The sequence below is a fragment of the Thunnus thynnus genome, chromosome 19 (genome assembly GCF_963924715.1).
Source record: "Thunnus thynnus chromosome 19, fThuThy2.1, whole genome shotgun sequence".
Taxonomy (NCBI): domain Eukaryota; kingdom Metazoa; phylum Chordata; class Actinopteri; order Scombriformes; family Scombridae; genus Thunnus; species Thunnus thynnus.
In genome coordinates, this window is record NC_089535.1 from 2,964,457 (window position 1) to 2,984,908 (window position 20,452).

A 20,452-nucleotide genomic window follows, 5' to 3' on the forward strand; every position below is an offset into this window, starting at 1 on the left:
TGTCCAGTTGAAGCTGTTTAAACACCTGACTTATGAATTATAAATAATCTTGAATCATGTATAAGTGTATGTTTGCAGCTGTAATGTCTATGTTATTCATAATTATTCTTTCTTTCGTTATTGTTTTCATCTTGTTTTATAACATCAAGATAGAAATAAATAAATCAAATGTAATTGAACCAGAAGATAACATCATTCAACTTTCATTCCACTTAGTAGTTTAATAATCATAAAACACTATTAGTTACAGATTAATTAATGACAAACAGTAATGGATGCATATGCAGTTTTGAATGTGTTTGTTTTGTTACATGTTGTTTGTGTATATTTGCTTAATTTCCATAGTTAGACGTCATGTGTTGGCAGGTTTACAGGCCTGAATGTTTGCTTTATTGTGTCTGAAACTATTCATTCATTAGTTAGTTTTTACTCTGGTAAACTTTAAAACATGCAGAGCAAAACTTCTTTTAAAGATCCCTCCTTTAAGACTTGTTTTCCCACAAAGTTGAATCATCTCGTTATGTTCTCCTTCATGTAAAAATCCAGAATCTGTGAATCTGTAAATATCGTTTATTTCTTCACTGTAAAGTTCATTCTCAGTGTTTCCACATCACACTTGTAGAAGTTAAACACTGGACCACGATTTCATGAAAACATTTATTAAACATCAGGGTGATAAAAACGAATCAGAACAGCAGGAGAGACTGAAACAGACGGTTCGGGTTTTTAGCACCTCAGTGGTTTTCTCATTTCAACATTTCACACCAGTTTACAGTTTCTGACGTACACTGAATTAAGACAAAACACGTATAAATACACCAACATTCAGCAGAGATTTACTAAAATATACATTCTCCTGTTACCACAGTAATAACTGAACATCATGTGTAAAAAAACAAAAAAACAGCAGTTTAACGAGCAGATGCTTGTTTTGACATTTCTACTGTAGTTCAACAGGTCGATATAAACGTACACACTATTCTTTACATTGACACTGATATGCAAGGCGACTAATTTAATAATAATAAAAAAATAAGTACAAAACAGGACAGAATGGTTTCAGTAAGCACCTGTTTTGATGTCAGAGGTCACACGTAGAGACTGAAAACACTGCGTCATGTATTTTTGTGTATTTCTTAAGTCTCAAATAGTTTCACATAATAATATTTCATCATCCTCTCTGAACAGAAAACACTATGTTTCCAGTCAAAACACTCATCCTGTTTATTTTCTAAAATTAAATCCCTTCACCAGCAGCCAGAGGTAATAACAGCTGTAATAACATGTTGCAGCGACTATTTGGAATTTATGGAATGAGACATAAAAAAAAAAAGAAACTTTTTTTCTGTAACAAAATATCAAAATCTCACCATCATTTCATCACATTTAAGTCTTGTGACTTCTGTCCCACTGCAGTTTAAAATGTATATTTCTCACTGCAGGTATTTAAATTATGATGATTTTTTACAGTAGTCAGCAGTGCTTTGATTACATGTATTAAAATGTATTTCAAACGACTTTCAAACTCATTTTGAAAGCTTATGAATATTATCAGCTTGTATTTAACACTTATTACTTTCATAAGCAATCAAAACCTACATTCAGAAGCCCAGTGGAGTTCATTTACTAAGACTGAATGACATGATAAAAATAACATAATTGACATGATGTATAAAAATCTAAACTAAATACAAAGTTTGTTGTCATTCGTTGGTCGTCGTCAGAGGAACAAACGGGAGTGTGTGTTGTGATTTAAAGCTGCGTGTGTGGAAGACTTGTTTAACGCACACTCTGAGACATGTGCAGAGGAGTCAGCATCTCCTCAAAGATGGCTCCTTTCACATTGGAGCCCCTCAGATTGGCCTCCTGAAGATCACATCCTGACAAGTCGCAGTTCTGGAAAAATACAAATAAAAAAACACATAAATTCTAACAGTCCATCATAAGTCCTGTTAATTATGGATGTTCAGTGTCTGTGTTTGTTTGTGGGGGTTTCGATGGGTCTCAGGCTCCTAAATTAACACCTAATATTGACCAAAATATAAAGATATATATATATATATATATATATATATATATATATATATATATATATATATATATATATATATATTATTCTTCATGCTGTGGCGACACAAAGACTTGGTTTAAGGTTTAATCTAATCCATGTCCATGCTAAGCCGGATAATTTCATAAACGTCTGTTTTGTTCCTCCGTCCAGACTAAAACGGTGTTTTTCTTCCCTGAAAACGGAGCTTTTCCAAAACGTCCTCCAGAGTGTTTAAATGTGAAAAGGTTGTAGCGTGTACGGGGGAAACGGAGCTTCGTACAAACGCTGTCATATCGCTGATAAAACAGATGGTGGCAGTAACGCGGCGTTTTACTGGAAGAAGAAGAAGAAGAAACAAGAAGATGGAGAATCACCTGTTCTGGTGTTTTAATGTGGATGGAGGAATTAGCAGAAATGAGCTGAAACTCTCCTCTGAAGTGATGGAAACACGACTGTGTGTGTGTGTGTGTGTGTGTGTGTGTGTGCGTGCGTGCGTGTGTGTGTGTGTGCGTGTGTGTGTGTGCGCTCACCTCCAGGTCCGTCCCAGCCAGTGTTGCTCCTCTCAGATTGCAGTTCTTCAGTTTGGCGTTTTTCAGTGTAGCAACTCTCAGATTGATACCCGTCATCTGACTTCCCTCCATGTCTACACCCTTCAGGTTGGCTCCTGAAACACCAACACACACACACACACACACACACACACACACACACACACACACACACACACACACACACACACACACACGCTGACATGTAAGATCAATACAAACGTCATCTTGTGTCGTGAAGGAAACGTGTGATTGGCTGCTTCACCCTCCAGGTTGGCTTTGATTCCAGCAGGATCCTCAAAGTTACAGCCTCTCAGTGAAGCTCCTTCAGCGTTGGTGCAAAGCATCTTCACACCCTGCAGGTTGGCTCCCTGAAACACACACACACACACACACACACACACACACACACACACACACACACACACACACCTACTGAATATGTGACTAATATTAATATTTCTCTTTCAACGTGGACTCAAACAAGCCGCTGTGACATGAAAGCGTTGCTAGACCTGCAGAGCTGAAGTAAAGGAATATGAGGACGTTGCATCTGTCGCTCGCTCATCATCACAAAGATCTTCTCTACGGTCAGAGTTCATCTCTCACCTCCACTACTGTAACACGTCTGGTCTTCAACCAGCCAAAAACAGCTCATGTTTCTCCACTTCTCATCTCTCTCCACCGGCTCTCTGCTGCTGCTCACACTTGGATTGTACGTGGCTTTGGACCAAAGTGTTTGCCAAATGCATAAATGTAAAAATAAATGTAGATAAATAACAGACTCACATTAAATACTGATATTTCTCTTCTCCTAATTTTGCTGGATTACGCTGCTGCTTAAGGTGTTGATACTGACCACTTCCTGCACAGCTGAACAATCAAGTAATCAGGGTTTGATCTTCTCTTCTGCTTTTTCACTCTTAACACAACTATTTGTGTTAAAAACGTCTTGCAGGATCTGAACTGTGAGCCTTGGCTGCCGGGTTGGAGCAGTTATCCTGCAGGTGTTATTGCTATTATTACTACTAGTCATATCTCTATTATTATTGTTGTTGTTATTGCTTCTCTGTCTCTCTCCACCTCCCTCTTTCTTCTTCTATATACCAGACCGGTCGAGGCAGATGGTGTCCACCTAGAGTCTGGTTCTGCTTGAGGTTTCTTCAGGTTAAAGGAGTTTTTCTTCACTTATTTCTGTCACTTTTCTTGTGTACAACTGATCTTAACACTATGTCCAGGAGAAAATAAACGCTGTTATCTCCGTATTTAAGCAATAACCGTGTCTCTGTGATGACCTGCTCTTCAGGTAGTTCAGAGCAGCTGTCAACATGTTTTCCTTCCTCATGAAAGAGTTTCTTTCTAATACGACCTGACTCTTAAGTTTGTGTCAGTGTTTACTCTCCCTGATGTTGAAACTTGTTCATGAATGCTGCTAATCTAAACTGATCTAAACCTGCGTGAACACGACGACTCACATCCAGAGAAGCCAGGGACAGGTCCGCCCTCTCCAGGTTTGCTCCGCTCAGGTTGGCGTGGGTCAGGTTGGTTCCTCTCAGGTTGGCCATCTTGAAGTTGATGTAGCGCAGATCCAGACGAGACAGATCAGCGCCGGTGAAGTTCAGACCCTGAAGGATCACAAACGTATGATGAATACGAGGGACTGTGTGTTTCCTGCAGTTATGATTCAACTGACAAAAAAATGTATTCTTGTCACGTTATCCGTTTCCTGGAGGTAACCCTGCTACAACTGTTAACAGGTGGTGCAGATGTTTGTGACTGTCTACCTGACATCGCAGCTCTGACTTGGTCGTCGTGGCCAACAGGAATCTAATAAACTCCTTCCGGCTCAGAGGAGAGTGGTCTTCAGGGGGCTGAGAGGCCTGAGCAGGAGAAACAGATGTGAAAACACTGAATAAACGTCTCACAAATATATTTTCACACTCACTCACCTTTATGAGGGTCTCCAGCTGCTCAGCCAGCTGTTCGATACCGAAGAATCGAGCCTCTTCCAGCACACCTACAGCGGACAGTCAGGAGGTTAGAAAGCTTCATCATGTGACTGATCTGTTCATGTCTGTAGATGTGACGAGTGTCTGTTCTACCCAGCGGGTTGATCCCTTCGTTGATGATCAGCTGTCCATGTCTCAGATAGTTGAGAATGGGTTCAAAGTAGTCTGGGCTGCGATCTATCAGGTACGCTCCCTGTGAGTCCTGCTTGTTGCCCCAAACATCTGGATCACAAACAAAACAAGCAGACATGAAGTAAAGTGAGAAAAGAGATCGATCGTTCATCTTCAACTGAAAACGGGTTTAATGAAGGTCTTCACCTTTCTCTCTGAACATGTGGGCCAGCATGCTCTCAGGCTCTTTACTGACCAGTGTGCTCCTGCAACACACACACACACACACACACACACAATAACACACACACAATAAATAATTAGGTCAAATATATTCATTCATACACACATAAGATACTCAAATATCAACATTGAAAACAACACAATGACACAACTTAAAGATTTCTGCAGTCTGAAAAAGGTGTAATGTTGACACTTTTAACAACACGCCAAACAACAACAACAACAACGAAAAGTTACTGAGGAGGGAAAATAAAGCTTTCTGAGCTAACTAGCTTGGTAACAGTCAGTTAGCACGTTAGCTCTTAGCTGTTCAACCTTAGCCTCCTTATAATACTGCAGATTTTCAAATGACTAAATTAAAACTTTGCTCCACAAACTAGTTGTTACATAGAGATGAGTTGTTACTGAATATTACAGCTGTTAGCTTAGCTAAGTTAGCTTAGCATAACCTCATTGTAAACTGCATGAATGCTACTGATTATAAAACATATTTCTCCATGCAGATAGAAATAAAACAAAGTCAGACCAACATTCACACAGGACTGAAAGTTTTTTATCTTCTGGCTCCTAAAACTGTTATTTTTATTAATGTGTGAAGTAGATAAACGTTTCATTTAGTGAATCTCTAGTTTTAAACTAGCTAGCAGCCTCTAAGAACTCAGGAAGGACTTAAAGCACAACTCAGAGACGGATTAACAGGAAGGACCAGAACAACGTATTGTTTTCCATCCATGATCCAAACAGTCATATTTACCTCGTGGTGGTGAAGCAGCGTCCACCCACGTTGAGCGTCAGCCAATCGGTGTGAGTCTGACAGTTTTCAGGGCCTCCGACGTCGTACTGAGGATCTACACACAGGTCAGCGAGTTACTGAGAGGGACTGTGATGCTCTTCATGATCTTGTTTTAAGTTTGAGATGATTAAAAAGTCTGTTGACTCAAAATCCAGAGCTGAAGCTAACGATTATTGTCATTATGGATTGATCGTTTAGTCTATAAAAAATCAGAAAACAGTAAAAAATGTCGATCTCAGTTTCCCAGGACTCCACGGTGACGTCTTCAGATGTCTTGTCAAACCTAAACCTGCAGATATTCACTTTACTGTCATGTAAAGTCAAGAGAAGCTGTAACCATCACATATATGCTTGAAAAATGAATCAAAATGATTCATCGATTATCAGAATAGTTGCTGATTCATTTGTAGTGGATTGACTAACTGCTGCAGCTTCTTCTCCTCTACTGGTTTCTACTCATGCAGACAGTGTTTGTTTGATTTGTCCAGGTTTTTACTATCTGCCCCCCCCGATACATTGGAGGTAAACAGCAGGAGGATTTGCTGCTTTGATTGATCTTAAAGGATAATAAACTGAACATCTTCAGGTTTTAGACTGCTGGTCGGACAAAACAAGACATCTGAAGATGAAACTGTAACATTTATCAACATTTTATAGACCAAACGATTAATCAAGCAAATAATCTGAAAAAGTAGTATTACAGCTTGATAAATTTTCTACTTTATTCTCAAATTATTACTGTTCTATTGTCAGAATATTTTCCCCTCAAAATATCTCATCTTTATTCTCAAAATATATTTCCTCCCCTCAGAGATCAGTGGTAACTCACATTATTTTATATTTTGGGTGAAAAAAGAATTCAAGTTTTATAAAAATCTAATTTAACAAGTGAACTTTACCATAAACTTACCTTCAAATGAATCTTCCTCTGATATGTACAGCACATCATCATCTCTGCAGACAGACACACAGTGACACAGTGGTTTCCAACCTTTTTTTGTCTTTTGACGTCTTACAAAAAGCAGTGTGTAGTCGGGGTCACATTTCACATGTCTATGAGTTGTTAACAGCTCCACCAAATAGTGATTTTTCCCTCTAAACTTCTCATATGCTTTCATTTCAATAAATGTTCAAATGATCCAATATTTCACCAAAAATCAAAGGTTAGAGAAAAAGTCCAAAAACTGAAAACAGATTTGTGTATCAGAACTTTGTTTTTTCTTCTTTCCTCTCCCATTAATCATCTCACCACCCCTCAGATTTATCTGCTGACCCTTTGGAGGGGCCCGACCCCTAGGTTGGGAACCACTGGACTAAACTAGCTAAGTGTATATAAAGTAGTGTAAACTAGCTCCACCTCCAGCAGCTACAACAGTAACATGCTGCTCTAACACTGATGCTTCACTATTAATAATCTAATGATGTCATATATAATAATATATCAGTCAGAGGGACCAAACCACTACTTTTACTGCAATACTTTAACTACATCAAGCTCATAATACTTATGTACTTTTAGTGTAATAGGATTTTACATGCAGGACTTGTAATGGAGTACTTTTACATTGTTGTACTGGTATTTTAGTAAAGTACTTCCTCGTAAATCTCACCTGATGAGTGTGATATCGTCTATGAGGCCGCCGTTCCCGTTATAAACACTAGAGGCTCTTATCCCCAGCTTTGAACTGGCCACAGACAGTAAATCCTCCAGGGAGCCGTACACGGCCACCACCTGCACGGTAACACCGGTAACACACATAACAAACATGTTACACGACCGTTAATTACACAAAATGTCCGACATCAGCTTGTAACGGTAAATTAACGGTAAGCTAACGCGATGTAAACTAGCCGTTTTGGCACCTATCTCCCTCTTTTATCTTCCACAGGTTACCTTTCCATTTGAGGACGTGCCGTTGACAAACAGTGTGACTCTTCTCATGGCAGAATAACATCAACTTAACTGTCAACTGGTCTTAATTTTCCCCATTTAATACATTTTTTTTTTTAGCGACAATCTCTTTACTCTTCTCTTCCTTTTCCTGACTCCGCTTAAAACGCCCAGCACCAGCGAAACAGCCAATCAGACACTTAGATTAGACGCAACAGCCAATCAGCAAAGGAGGTGGGCGGGACCTCAACGTCTCCCCTTTTTTTTCTTAAAACTTCATTTCACAAACAGCTTCAGTGCCATCAAGTGACGATGCGAGAAAACAGCAAAACACAGTCTTGAAGACCTGCCTGCGGAAACACATGACATGTTTTACATTGGGAGGTTTACAGCCCAGGGGGATCAGTTTAATGGGCGACACTTGTTGCCCGTACCTAAACTGCTCTATTGCCAGCATTTAATTTCTCATGAACGGTGGAAGATTGGAAATTATGACTTTTTTAACGGAGTTAACTGACGAGAACACCGGAGTGTCTTCAATATTAACACCGCTTTCAACCACACGATTTACTTTGTCTGCCCTGTCCAAAAACAAAACCACAGCGAAAAACAACATAAAAAGGAAAAAAAAACTCACTCACAAAGTAAACTCCACTGCATTCACCACGCTCATTCAATGAAAGAGAGAGATAGAGATGTTAGAGAGGAGAGAGAGATGTTAGAGAGAGATAGAGATGTTAGGGAGGAGAGAGGAGAGAGATGTTAGGGAGGAGGGAGGAGAGAGATGTTAGGGAGGAGAGAGAGATGGATGTTAGGGAGGAGGGAGGAGAGAGATGTTAGGGAGGAGAGAGAGATGGATGTTAGGGAGGAGAGAGAGAGATGTTAGGGAGGAGGGAGGAGAGAGAGATGTTAGGGAGGAGGGAGGAGAGAGATATTAGGGAGGAGGGAGGAGAGAGATGTTAGGGAGGAGAGAGAGATGGATGTTAGGGAGGAGAGAGAGAGATGTTAGGGAGGAGGGAGGAGAGAGATATTAGGGAGGAGGGAGGAGAGAGATGTTAGGGAGGAGAGAGAGATGGATGTTAGGGAGGAGGGAGGAGAGAGAGAGAGATGTTAGGGAGGAGAGAGAGATGGATGTTAGGGAGGAGGGAGAGATGTTAGGGAGGAGGGAGAGATGTTAGGGAGGAGAGAGTGCCACGTGTGCCACGTACGAGTGGGGTGCTCCTTATTTAATTTGGACTTCCTCCCCCCAGTTTTCCCCTCACTATCAGTAAGCCTCAGCACTGGAGCAGGGTGTTAGCGCTTTAGTTCTCTTTTAAGTCATTTTTAACATATTGTGACCAACTAAATAAATTTGTTAAATATTTGTTAAACATTGAACCACGTCTCCTGCCTTTCCTGGTATTACTTACCTGCATGCCTCTCCATTACCATTTATATTTATTTAAAATTCCCTGGGTGAAATTCCCAGGGTGGCGTTGTCGGTTTTCTTTTCAAATTTCATAAACTTAAATCTTTACCCATAATATTGTATCAGCCCTTGTATTGCCTTGTTGCCAAGGTGTGGGTTACTGGTGGTCAGTGACCCTTTGGCTGATGAATCTCCTCACGCACCTGGTGTTTTGGGGATGAACATCCTGCGGAGATGCTACAGGATGCTGTTTGGGCAACATGGTCTCGCCCTGTTTGATCTACCCACTGTCACTGAAGCACCAAAATCTGTGGTGCAAGCATTGCAGAGATGCCATCAGACCTCTAAAGACCCTCCTTCTGAAGCTGCTGGTAAGGTCAAGGTGCAAGGCGAGAAGGCTTGCCGCATCCCTGGTGGCACCATGCACATGGCTCTAGCTACATGTTCTGTACAGTACTCTGGCACTACTGCACTCTTTGAGCCCTCAGATCAGGGACTTCCTGCTGGACTACTGGTCTCCCCAGCACTGGTTCGAGTGGAGAGCGGTACTGCATACATCCCCAATGTGAATGTGGGTTCTTGGGATGTACTGCTTTACCCTCGAACAGTGGTAGGTGCCTTGGGTGAGGTTCGTGTGGTGAGTTTGCCTCCTGGTGTTGTGGAGGTTTCATCTCATACAGCCACCATGGCCTCCCAAGTTGTGGCTCCCACGCTGTCAGACCAGGTAGATGCAGTAGCCCTGTCAGTTTTGTCCACCGAAGAGCAGAAGGAAGTATGATGTCTTTTGCGGAAACACGCCTCTTTCCTTCCCATGATGGTGACTTGGGTTGCACTAACTTGATTTCCCACAAAATCGCTCTTTTGGATGACACCCCCATCCGTCAGCGCTACAAGTGTATTCCACCATCAGAATACGAGGTGGTCAAAGAGAACATCAACCAGCTGCTGGGTGCGCAGGTCATAAGGGAAAGCAGCAGCCCTTTTGCTTCCCAAATTGTGCTAGTTAAGAAAAAGGATGGTAGCCTGTGCTTATGCGTAGACTACCGAAAACTTAACAGCAGAACCAGGAAGGACGCCTTCCCTCCTCCTCGTATTGAGGAGTCATTGGATGCGCTGACCAGAGCCAGCTGGTTCTCAACCATGGATTTAGCCAGTGGGTACAATCAGGTTCCGGTTGCGGAGGCCAACCAACCCAAGACAGCTTTTTGCACTCCTTTCAGGCTGTTCGAGTGGAACCACATGCCCTTTGGGCTGTGTAACACGCCTTGGCTGGGCATGACCTCTGATGTGAGGCATGTGGTGTCAAACCTGCAAGCGGTGCCAGGTGGCCAAGGATTCAGGGCCACTGGCCCGGAGCTTCATGGGGCATCTGCTGGCCTCGGAGCCAAACGAAATTTTGGCTATGGATTACATGGTTGCTGGAACCAACCTGTAACAGGCTTGAGAATGTCCTTGTGCTGACCGACGTCTTCAGCAAATATACTCTTGCTGTCCCCACTTGTGACCAAAGAGCCTCTACCATGGCCCAGGTGCTAGTCACTGAGTGGTTTTCCAAGTTTGGTGTTCCAGCACGAATTCATTCCGATTTGCCCCCTTTCCATTCTGCACCCTTGGCCGTGTCCCCCCAAGAGAGCAGTGAGACTGCTGTGCAACGTACAGCAAAGCCGGCGTTGGCCCCTCCTGCCGATGCGGCGGTATACTTACCCTCCACTCATTTTGCCCCTCTAGCAGTCTCTCCCCCAGGGAGTAATGGAACTGCCATGCGGCGGACAGCCTGATCCAGGGCTGGCCATCATTCAAACCCCCCTCGCCTTCCCAGGACTGCCGATGAAATGGCTCATGCGAGGCCCCCACCCGCCCAGTCAAATGTTGTGTCTCCTTTCTTCAGACCCTGACACTAACTCCTACACTTTTCCAGTGCATTGTCGGGTTGATGATGAAAAAGGGAGGGATGGATTGTAGCAGTATGATATGCTGCTGTGGCTGAATGCAGGTAAGTCTGCCGCTCTGCACTTTACCTGGTGCATTAGCCTATCAGTGCAGAGGGCATTAGGTGGGAGTGGGAGGAGTTGCTGGGAGGATGCAGGGTTTAAATCTTTACCCATAATATTGTATCAGCCCTCATATTGCCACACTCAGTGGTCATTATTTCTCAGTAAACAGTTATACATCTTCCAGTGCATGTTCTACTGGCCTCATGCTGTGCATTTCAATTTTAATGGCCGTTCATCGACCAGTATGCAACCATCTCCTGGATCATTTGTTCCAGTATTGCATTCACCAGTTTTCTTTTTTTCCCCTTCATCACTGCACCATTTGCTGTCCTCTCCCAATAACTGTTTCACTCCACCAATGTTTCACTCTTTTCTTGGTCATATGTTCCCACCTCTGGGAAAATTGGGGGGGGGGGGGTGTCTGTCCTTCTGTTTCAGTTTCATTTGTCTCAGACTGTTTCTGTGAAATCATGTGACCCGCTGCCTCTCTGCTGATATAAACCCATCTGAGCTCTGACTCCTCTCCTCAGCATCTCAGCATCTACTCAAGTCAACAACACAGGTAATATAATAACCGAACAGAATAATAAATATTCTGCTGTATTGGACGTGAATCCAACTTTCTGAAGTTTGTGTTTCTCAGTCGAGTCATGAAATGTTTGATGAGATTTTCTTCACATGTTTTTGAATCAAACAGCTTGTAAAGATTAGTTTAATATTTCAGATGACAAAGGTCATGTTTCATGTTCTTTATTTTCTAACTGGTTTCTAGCTGGTTTAAGTCCTATTTATCAGACCGATTTCAGTTTGTACATGTTAATGATTAATCCTCCATGAAGGCAAGGGTACCCAATTATATTTATCAATGAAGCCAGATGAAACCAATCAGTTAAACGAACTTAAGGACATAAAGACCTGGATGACTTGCAATTTTCTACTATTAAACTCAGATAAAACTTAAGTTATTGTGCTTGGCCCTAAACACCTTAGAAACACATTATCTAATGATATAGCTACTCTGGATGGCATTACCCTGGCCTCCAGCACCACCGTAAGGAATCTAGGAGTTATCTTTGATCAGGATATGTTCTTTAACTCCCACATAAATCAAATCTCAAGGACTGCCTTTTTTCACTTACGTAATATCGCAAAAATCAGGCACATCCTGTCCCTAAAAGATGCAGAAAAACTAGTTCATGCATTTGTTACTTCTAGGCTGGATTATTGCAATTCCTTATTATCAGGCTGCCCTAACAAGTCTTTAAAGACTCTCCAGCTGATCCAGAATGCAGCTGCACATGTATTGACTAAAACTAGAAAAAGAGATCACATTTCTCCCATTTTAGCTTCGCTACATTGGCTTCCTGTAAAATCTAGAATAGAATTTAAAATCCTTCTCCTAACTTACAAAGCTGTTAATGGTTAATGGTCAGGCACCATCATATCTTGAAGAGCTCATAATACTCTATTATCCCACTAGAACACTGCGCTCCCAGTATGCAGGCTTACTGGTGGTTCCTACAGTCTTTAAAAGTAGAATGGGAAGCAGAGCCTTCAGCTATCAGGCTTCTCTTCTATGGAACCATCTACCAGATTCGGTCCGGGGTGCAGACACCCTCTCTATGTTTAAGAGTAGGCTTAAAACTTTCCTTTTTGTAAAGCTTATAGTTAGGGCCGACCAGGCTCGCCTTGGATCAGCCCTTAGTTATGCTGCTATAGGCCTAGACTGCTGGGGGACTTCCCATGATGCACTGAGCTCCCCTCTCCTCCTCCTCCTCTCCATCTGTATGCATTCATGTAACATCAATGCATGTCACTAACTTGGCTTCTTCCCCAGAGTTTTTTTTGTGCTTTCTCATCTCACAGGAAACCCTGGGTTCAGGGCCGAGCCTTCATGGTCCTTCACAGTCCTGATGGCATCCTTCTCTGGCTGCTGCTCTGTCATTGTCATTATTGTTATGATTGTTGTTATTCTGTCCCCCCACCCCCCCTTTCCCTCTCTCTTTCTCTCTCTCAACCCAACCGGTCAAAGCAGATGGCCGCCCACCAAGAGCCGGGGTCTGCTTGAGGTTTCTACCCGTTAAAGGGGAGTTTTTCCTTACTGCTGTCACCAAGTGCTGCTCATGGGGGAATCGTTGGGTCTCTGTAAATTAAAGAGTACGGTCTTGACCTGCTATGTGAAAAGTGCCTTGAGATGACTTTTGTTGTGATATGGCGCTATATAAATAAAAATTGATTGATTGATTGATAACAAGTTATATATTAGTGATTGCACTATATTGTGTTATTCTATCCTGCTTGATGCATTTTTCTGTGAATCATGAATAAAATGTGAGCTTCATGATTGGTGTCTTCACTGGATCATCAGCTGCTTTCTGAGTCTGTTGCTGAACTTTGTTCATTAAATGTCTGTTTTACTTTATTCTGAGCAGCAAGTCTGACAGAGACTCAAAGAAAACACAGCTCACATCATCATAATGAACGTATCCTGAAGAATATGAGATCAACTCTGGATAATGATGTTTCCTGTAGTGACCACTGGATGGAGCCACAACGGATGTGACAACAACAAGTCTGTCATAACACATTAAAAATCTATTTAATCTGCTGCATGTTTACTTAACTCAGTATTCAACTATAACTGAAACACCTCTAATAACATATTTTAATCCAAGTCTCTCACTCACCTTTAGTTTCCTCCATCAGAGAAATCTACAAACTGTCCTTTAAGCTGTTTGTGTCTCATGTTAACGTTCAGGACAGAGCAGAAACTACAGGGCTGAAACTTATATATCGTTTTTATTAAAAAGCAACATCCTCTCCAGCTTTACTCATATTTTTGTTAGACACACCCTTAAATATGTTAAATAATATATATCCGTCTATAATCTGTTTTTGTTCATTAAATGTTTGTTACTGAAACAGTTTCTCTTTATTATATTAGGAAGGAGAGATTTGACTTTTAAACATTTACTTTGAACACATTTACAATATTTATTAACCATTATGTACACTGTAAAAAACAAACATAATACACCACATTAATACATACATAATATATTTACAAGGTATCAAAATGATGTCAGCACATGTCCAGAACTGAACTGTTCATACAGAGCAGAGCACTCCTCCATCATCCCCAATCAGCTGGAAACTGGGACCTCGTTCATTCCTATGAAAGTTGCTCAGTGGCACATGAACATGTTTGTATTATAAGAGCTGGATACCAGACTAAAAGTGGCGTCCATTCAGTCCTATAGGAGCTGCTCGGCTGGTGCATACACCAAAAAAGTTTCTAGCTTCCAAGTTGTTGTACTGTTTGTTGTTGTGCTGTTGTATGTTTTTGATTGTGGGGGGACTACGGATGCAAATTAGCTTCAAGCTAACTCCGGTGAAGTGCATCTTTAATGTTTATAACTGCACACTGTCCCAATCAATAAAACAAATCAAATCAAATCAACAACTGGTTGTCTTCTATATATTCTTCATATATTCAGCCAGATCAATCTGCCATCCTTGTTGTTCAAAGATCCCTGAAACCATGATGTAAAAAGCTAATGTCTGGTGAGACATTAGCTTAGCTTTTCATCCATATTGACTCGTCTCATCTCCCACATGTTTTCTTGTTTTCATACTCAATGGTTATTTCTCAGTAAACAGTTATACATCTTCTAGTGTACATTCTACTGGTCTCATACTGTGCATTTTAACTGGCCGCTCACTGACCAGTATGCAACCATCTCCTGGTTCATTTGTTCCAGTATTGCATTCACCAGTTTTCTCTTTGTTTTTTTCCTTCATCACTGCACCAGTTGCTGTCTACTGCCAATCACTGTTGTATGTTGAAGCAATGTTTCACTCTTTTCTAGGTCATATGTCCCCGTCACTGAGGAAAATTTCAGTTTCTTCTGATTATGTATTATATTAAAAATATATTATTCAATAAAACTTTTGAATTCATGTCAACTTGTGTCTTCCCTGATTGAACTAACCATGCCTGCAGAGCTAAATTAGGCCGATTTCCATTATTGTTGAAAATCCTAAAGCACTGCACTGCAGCACCAAGGGGTCAGCTGGGGGGGGGGGGGGTTCTGTCTGTCTTTCTGTTTCTGTTTCATTTTGTTTAGACTGCTTCCAAGAAATCATGTGACCTGCTGCCTCTCTGCTGATATAAAGCCATCGGGCTCTGACTCCTCTCCTCAGCATCTCAGCATCTCCTCAAGTCAACATCACAGGTAAGAACACTTTACCATGAAATACTTTCAATATCAGGATTTTTGGGACACAAATGCCATAGGGGGAAAAAAAACTCACAATAACTGGCTGTAATAACTTAATAAATGAAATGTTATAGAATAACATTAAATAAAATGAAAAGCTGAAATTAAATTTAAAAGTGTTTTTTTTCCTGTGAATGAGCTCTAACACAGCATTTAATAATGATGAAAATGTTACATGACAGAGATTTTAATTTTCTCTCATTATTAGTAACAAAAGACATCAAAGTTTTCAAGGAACACGTCTGTGTATGTGACTGAAGATGGACAGAGACGTCTGGCATTAAATATCTTTATTATTATACAGCTGTCAGCTCGTGATAGTGATGCCAGGATTAAAGTGACTGATAGTGTGTCTCTCCTGTTCTAGTAGTATTGATTCTGAGCGGTTTGTCACTGTGGATTTTAGCAGGTTATAAACAATATGTCACTCATGTCATAAACACATTCATATGATATGCTTGCTATACTGATGCTGTGATTCATAGACAGATTATGATAATACTGATTCATGGTGGTAATGAGTATCTGTATATCATAATACACAGCAACTCAGTCGCCAGAATAAAACGTTGGCATTGTACGTTTCTGCAAACCACAGAAATATTTACGTTTCAACACGTGAAATACGTATCAAATCAACATTTCTAAAGTGACGTAGTTCTCATGCGATCTATATGAGCTGATCTTTCCTTTTAGGAGGAGGAGGAGGAGGAGGTTGATGGTTAGTAAGTTTCATTAAGTCAGCAGAGATCACGGTTCGAGACCACCTCGAAACAAATGTCCGCTTCCCGTTTCAACTGACAAAAGCGGGTGTTTTTTTTTTTTTTAGCGAGACGTCAGGACATTTGCAGCCGTCTTTCTGGCGATAAAAACCGAGTAGAAATGTTAATATGCTACGTTTGTAGAAATGTTGATATGATACGTATTTCACGTGTTGAAACGTTAAGATATTGAACGTTTCTGTGGTTGAATGATGGACGAGAGGCTGGCTGCTATTTCTGTGCTGCCATTGATTGTCTGGATAGAAACTGAATATATGAACTCAAACGCAGCACACTGCGACAGAACAGGTTATTTTAGCACAACAGCCAGCTAGCTAGTTTACAGAAGGCATTTTCCCCTGAATTTAGCATCAGAATACGTCAAACCCGCTACTAACACTCCTCAATAGTATTTCAATCAGTTACACCATAACTGTATCCATACAGGGTCCAGCAGCGCGTCCTACACGATGTTTCTATTCATATCTTTGCGATAATACAGCGCAGAAATATGGTTCAAATATGTCCTGAATCTGTAGACTCTCCCCTGTTGATCCATGTATGTTATGAGATTTTACGTGACTCACAGCCGGAGATAATAGGCTGAGAAGACAGCTTCTCACAGTGCGTGATTGGTGGACTCGTGTGACTGTCTTTGGAAACTAACCAATTTACACGACAAGGTGGTATATGATGGTTTTTCATTTTGTCCACCCAGATACCAAAAATACCTGTTTCATCCTCACCGTGTGGAGTCTCTCTGCCAGGCAGCATCATGGATATGATGTGAGTAACATTACATCACAAATGACTGTAGAGAGAGACAAATTATTTATTTTGTTTGATTTTATTTGATTTTATATCTTTTAACTAAAATTAGATAATAATTACTGATGTACAATAAGGGAAGGGTACAAATCTGCACATACAGTTTATATGTGTATTAAGCAGTTCTTTATTTTTCTCCATTTTTTTCTACACAATCAGTAACGTCTCATCCAAATACAACAACATCATCACCAAAAGTCTTCTGATCTCTTCGGGATCTCCTGCCATCTACCAGCTGAGACCAAAGGAAGAGAAGTTTGGAACTCTGACAAGAAAAACTGTTGGTGAGAAAAACCCAAACAAGACAAACAAAACCGTCTTACTTGTAGGTGAAACAGGAGCAGGAAAATCTACTCTGATCAATGCTCTGCTCAACTACGCCATGGGAGTGAAGTTTGACGACAACATCTGGTTTAAGATTGTAGAAGACGAGAAGAGAAGTCATTCAGAGAGTCAGACATCAGATGTGATCGTGTACGAGATCTTTGGTTTCGAAGATAAAACTCTGCCCTTCTCTCTGACCATCATCGATACTCCTGGATACGGAGACACCAGAGGGATTGAACATGATGTCGTCGTCAGTCAAAGATTATTTGAGTTGTTCCGTTTAAAAGATTTAGTTCATGAAATTAATGTGGTGGGTCTAGTGCTGAAGTCGACTGAGAATCGAGTGAGTGACCGACTGAGGTACGTCTTTGATTCAGTGACGTCTCTATTTGGAAAAGACATCGAGAAGAACATAGTTGCTCTCATCACACACTCAGATGGACTAACACCTGATGGTGCTCTGAAAGCTCTTCAAGCTGCAGACATTAAATGTGCCAAAAATGAGAAGAATCAGCCTGTTCACTTCCTGTTCAATAACCACCAGACCACACAGAGAACAGAGGAAACAGAGTTTGCTTTAGAGAACGCATGGAGGGTAACAGAGAGAGGAATGAAACGATTCACAGACTTCCTTGATAAATCTACACCACAAATGCTGATAACAACTCTTGAAGTGATGAAGGCACGCATCAGACTGACGGCCTGCATCCAAAACCTGCAAGAAAGAATCCAGCTGATTGAACTAAAACAGAACGAGATTAAACAGACTCAAGAAACTCTGAAGAAACATGAACAAGAGATGAAGGGGAATAAAGACTTCACTGTAGAAGTTTATGAGGTTAAGAAGGTTAAAGAAAAGATTAAAGCCTGGTGGGACACTAAAGCTGTCACCTGTAACAAATGTGAAGAGAACTGTCACCATCCTGGATGCACATGGGCCTGGAGTCCCTTTAAGTGTGAGGTCATGGACAAAGAGTATAAGTGCACCTCATGTACCGGCAAGTGTCCTGCATCAGATCATGTGAAAGAAAATTGGAAATATGTGAGCAACAAGGAGAAAGTTCAGAAGACCCTACAAGATGTGAAACAGAAGTATGAGGAGAATAAGTCAGAAAGTGAGAAGAAGAAGAGCCTTTTGGAAGATCTTCAAACAGAGATGGATGCTCTGGAGTCAGAGAAGACAAAGTGGCTTGAAGAGATCTGCCGACATGTGGACCATCTAGAGCGGATCGCCCTGAATGTTAACTCACTGTCCACTTATGTCCACTTGGACTTTGTAATTGAGAAAATGGAGGAGAAGAAAGACAGAGGAATGGTCCAGAAACTGAAACAGATGGCAGATCGAGTGGATGAAAACACCAGAGCAGTAATGCAGTACATGTATGCAAAAGTAATGGGTGGTAAAGCAGATAAAGATGCAGTGATGTAGATGAACAACATCAGACAGCTGTGTAGACAACAAGCTCTACACTGTTCATATAAATGTTTAAACATCACAAATGTTATTTCATTATAATCGTTTCAATTATAATCTTGATCTAAAAACTACATGAGAAAATAATTTAATCATCTAATAAATGTGAAATGTGTGATTGTGAGAAACAGCCGAGCTCTGTTGCTGTTTGTTCTTGTAATTTAATGTTTAATTATTGACGTCACTTCACTGTTCAGATTACAGGAGAATCATTTGTTGATCCGCATCAGTCAAAGCAGAAACCAGAATCTGTCTCACAGTAACAGCAGCTGTTGCTTTTCTTCTTATCAATACTGTTTTGGGTTTTTTTTTTTTTTTTACATCATTTCCTGTCATAGTTCAGCCTCTTTTCTGCTTCTCAGCTTCATTTATCAGATCAAAGACTTCAGTAACCAAGAAACAAGAACAGGAGTTCTGGTTCCAGTAGTTGCAGTAGAGGATTAGAGAAACCTGGTTCAGATTTCTCTGCCATGTATGTGAGAAACAAAGTTATTAATCAGCTTTAAAGCGAGTTCACATGTGCAGGACAAAAGACTACAGATGAGGAAAGTAACAGCAGAGCAGCATCCAACAAAAGTCTGATTGAAACTGAAACTGAAAGAAAGTCTCCTGTAGCATCTAAAGAAGTCAGTTCACTTAAAGTTTATCAAACATGATTGATTTTCTCATTTGAATCTGTTTGTTCAGACGATGTTACAGAACGTAGAGAGAACTCCAGCCCAAGAGGTGGTAATGTTAGTTTTCTTTCTGAAAAGAGAGAAGCATTTTGGATTTTCTATTTCCAAAGTTTATCTCTGGGGGGCATGAATGAAGTAGTAGAATGTAGAGGGTTTTTTAATACCTCTTATTTATGAGGGTTTGTAGTGTTTTTTATGATGGAATTTTGTAATGATGTATTATGATGTGTTTTTTTTATTACTTTTTATTTTTATCAATTTATATTGTTGTATTATGCATCTTTCTGCTCTCTCTATACACAGCACTTCATAAAGCCTTTTATCTTTACTATTACTACTATTATTATTATTATTGTCATTATCATAATCAAAGTGTTTCTAAATATATGTCATATCTAATAGGCACATTTTTAGATTACCAAAAACCCAAGAACCACCCCCATAGTTGCACCTTTTTGATTAATGGACCAAATATGGAGTCACCCATGTCCCTTCTTGGACAACGATTGGCCTGAAGCCACATGACCATATATCCAACCCATCTTTGTAGATGTCCCATTGGCTGATATGTGTCTGGATGTATATGATTGGTTGTCTTTTTCATACCCAACTCCCAACGACCCTGATGGAGGCCACAAGCCGAAACACGTTGGTCAACTAATAATGTTGTTCTTCATACTAGAAGTGTTGCTGGAGTCCTCGTCTCTCTTCTCCGTGCACCTTGGAAGTAGGTGAAGTTGTGCCAGAGACCTTCACTCTGATGTTACAGAACGTAGAAATGTTCTGCTGTGTTGGACGTGAATCCAACTTTCTGATGTTTGTGTCTCCGAGTCGAGTCATGAAATGTTTGATGAGATTTTCTTCACGTTTTTGAATCAAACAGCTTGTAAAGATTAGTTTAATATTTCAGATGACACAGGTCATGTTTCATGTTCTTTATTTTCTACCAAGTTATATATTAGTGATTGCACTATATTGTGTTATTCTATCCTGCTTGATGCCTTTTTCTGTGAATCGTGAATAAAATGTGAGCTTCATGATTGGTGTCTTCACTGGAT

General features: G+C 40.7%; 2 protein-coding genes across 2 annotated transcripts; one reads left to right on the top strand and one right to left on the bottom strand.

Annotated features, from left to right (window-relative positions):
• Positions 1–643: 643 nt before the first annotated feature.
• Positions 644–7,838, bottom strand: kctd9b (potassium channel tetramerization domain containing 9b). Its single transcript, XM_067574507.1, has 12 exons — positions 7,649–7,838; positions 7,365–7,486; positions 6,665–6,708; positions 5,716–5,809; positions 4,926–4,984; positions 4,701–4,829; positions 4,548–4,615; positions 4,383–4,478; positions 4,074–4,223; positions 2,864–2,969; positions 2,581–2,714; positions 644–1,896 (listed from the first exon to the last, which is right to left on the bottom strand). The coding sequence occupies exons 1-12, from the start codon at positions 7,694–7,696 to the stop codon at positions 1,780–1,782; spliced, it is 1,167 nt and encodes a 388-aa protein (XP_067430608.1). The 5' UTR covers positions 7,697–7,838; the 3' UTR covers positions 644–1,779.
• An 8,945-nt stretch (positions 7,839–16,783) lies between these two features.
• On the top strand, positions 16,784–20,431 carry LOC137171183 (uncharacterized). Its single transcript, XM_067574971.1, has 2 exons — positions 16,784–16,874; positions 17,076–20,431. The coding sequence occupies exons 1-2, from the start codon at positions 16,864–16,866 to the stop codon at positions 18,670–18,672; spliced, it is 1,608 nt and encodes a 535-aa protein (XP_067431072.1). The 5' UTR covers positions 16,784–16,863; the 3' UTR covers positions 18,673–20,431.
• The last annotated feature ends 21 nt before the right edge of the window (positions 20,432–20,452 follow it).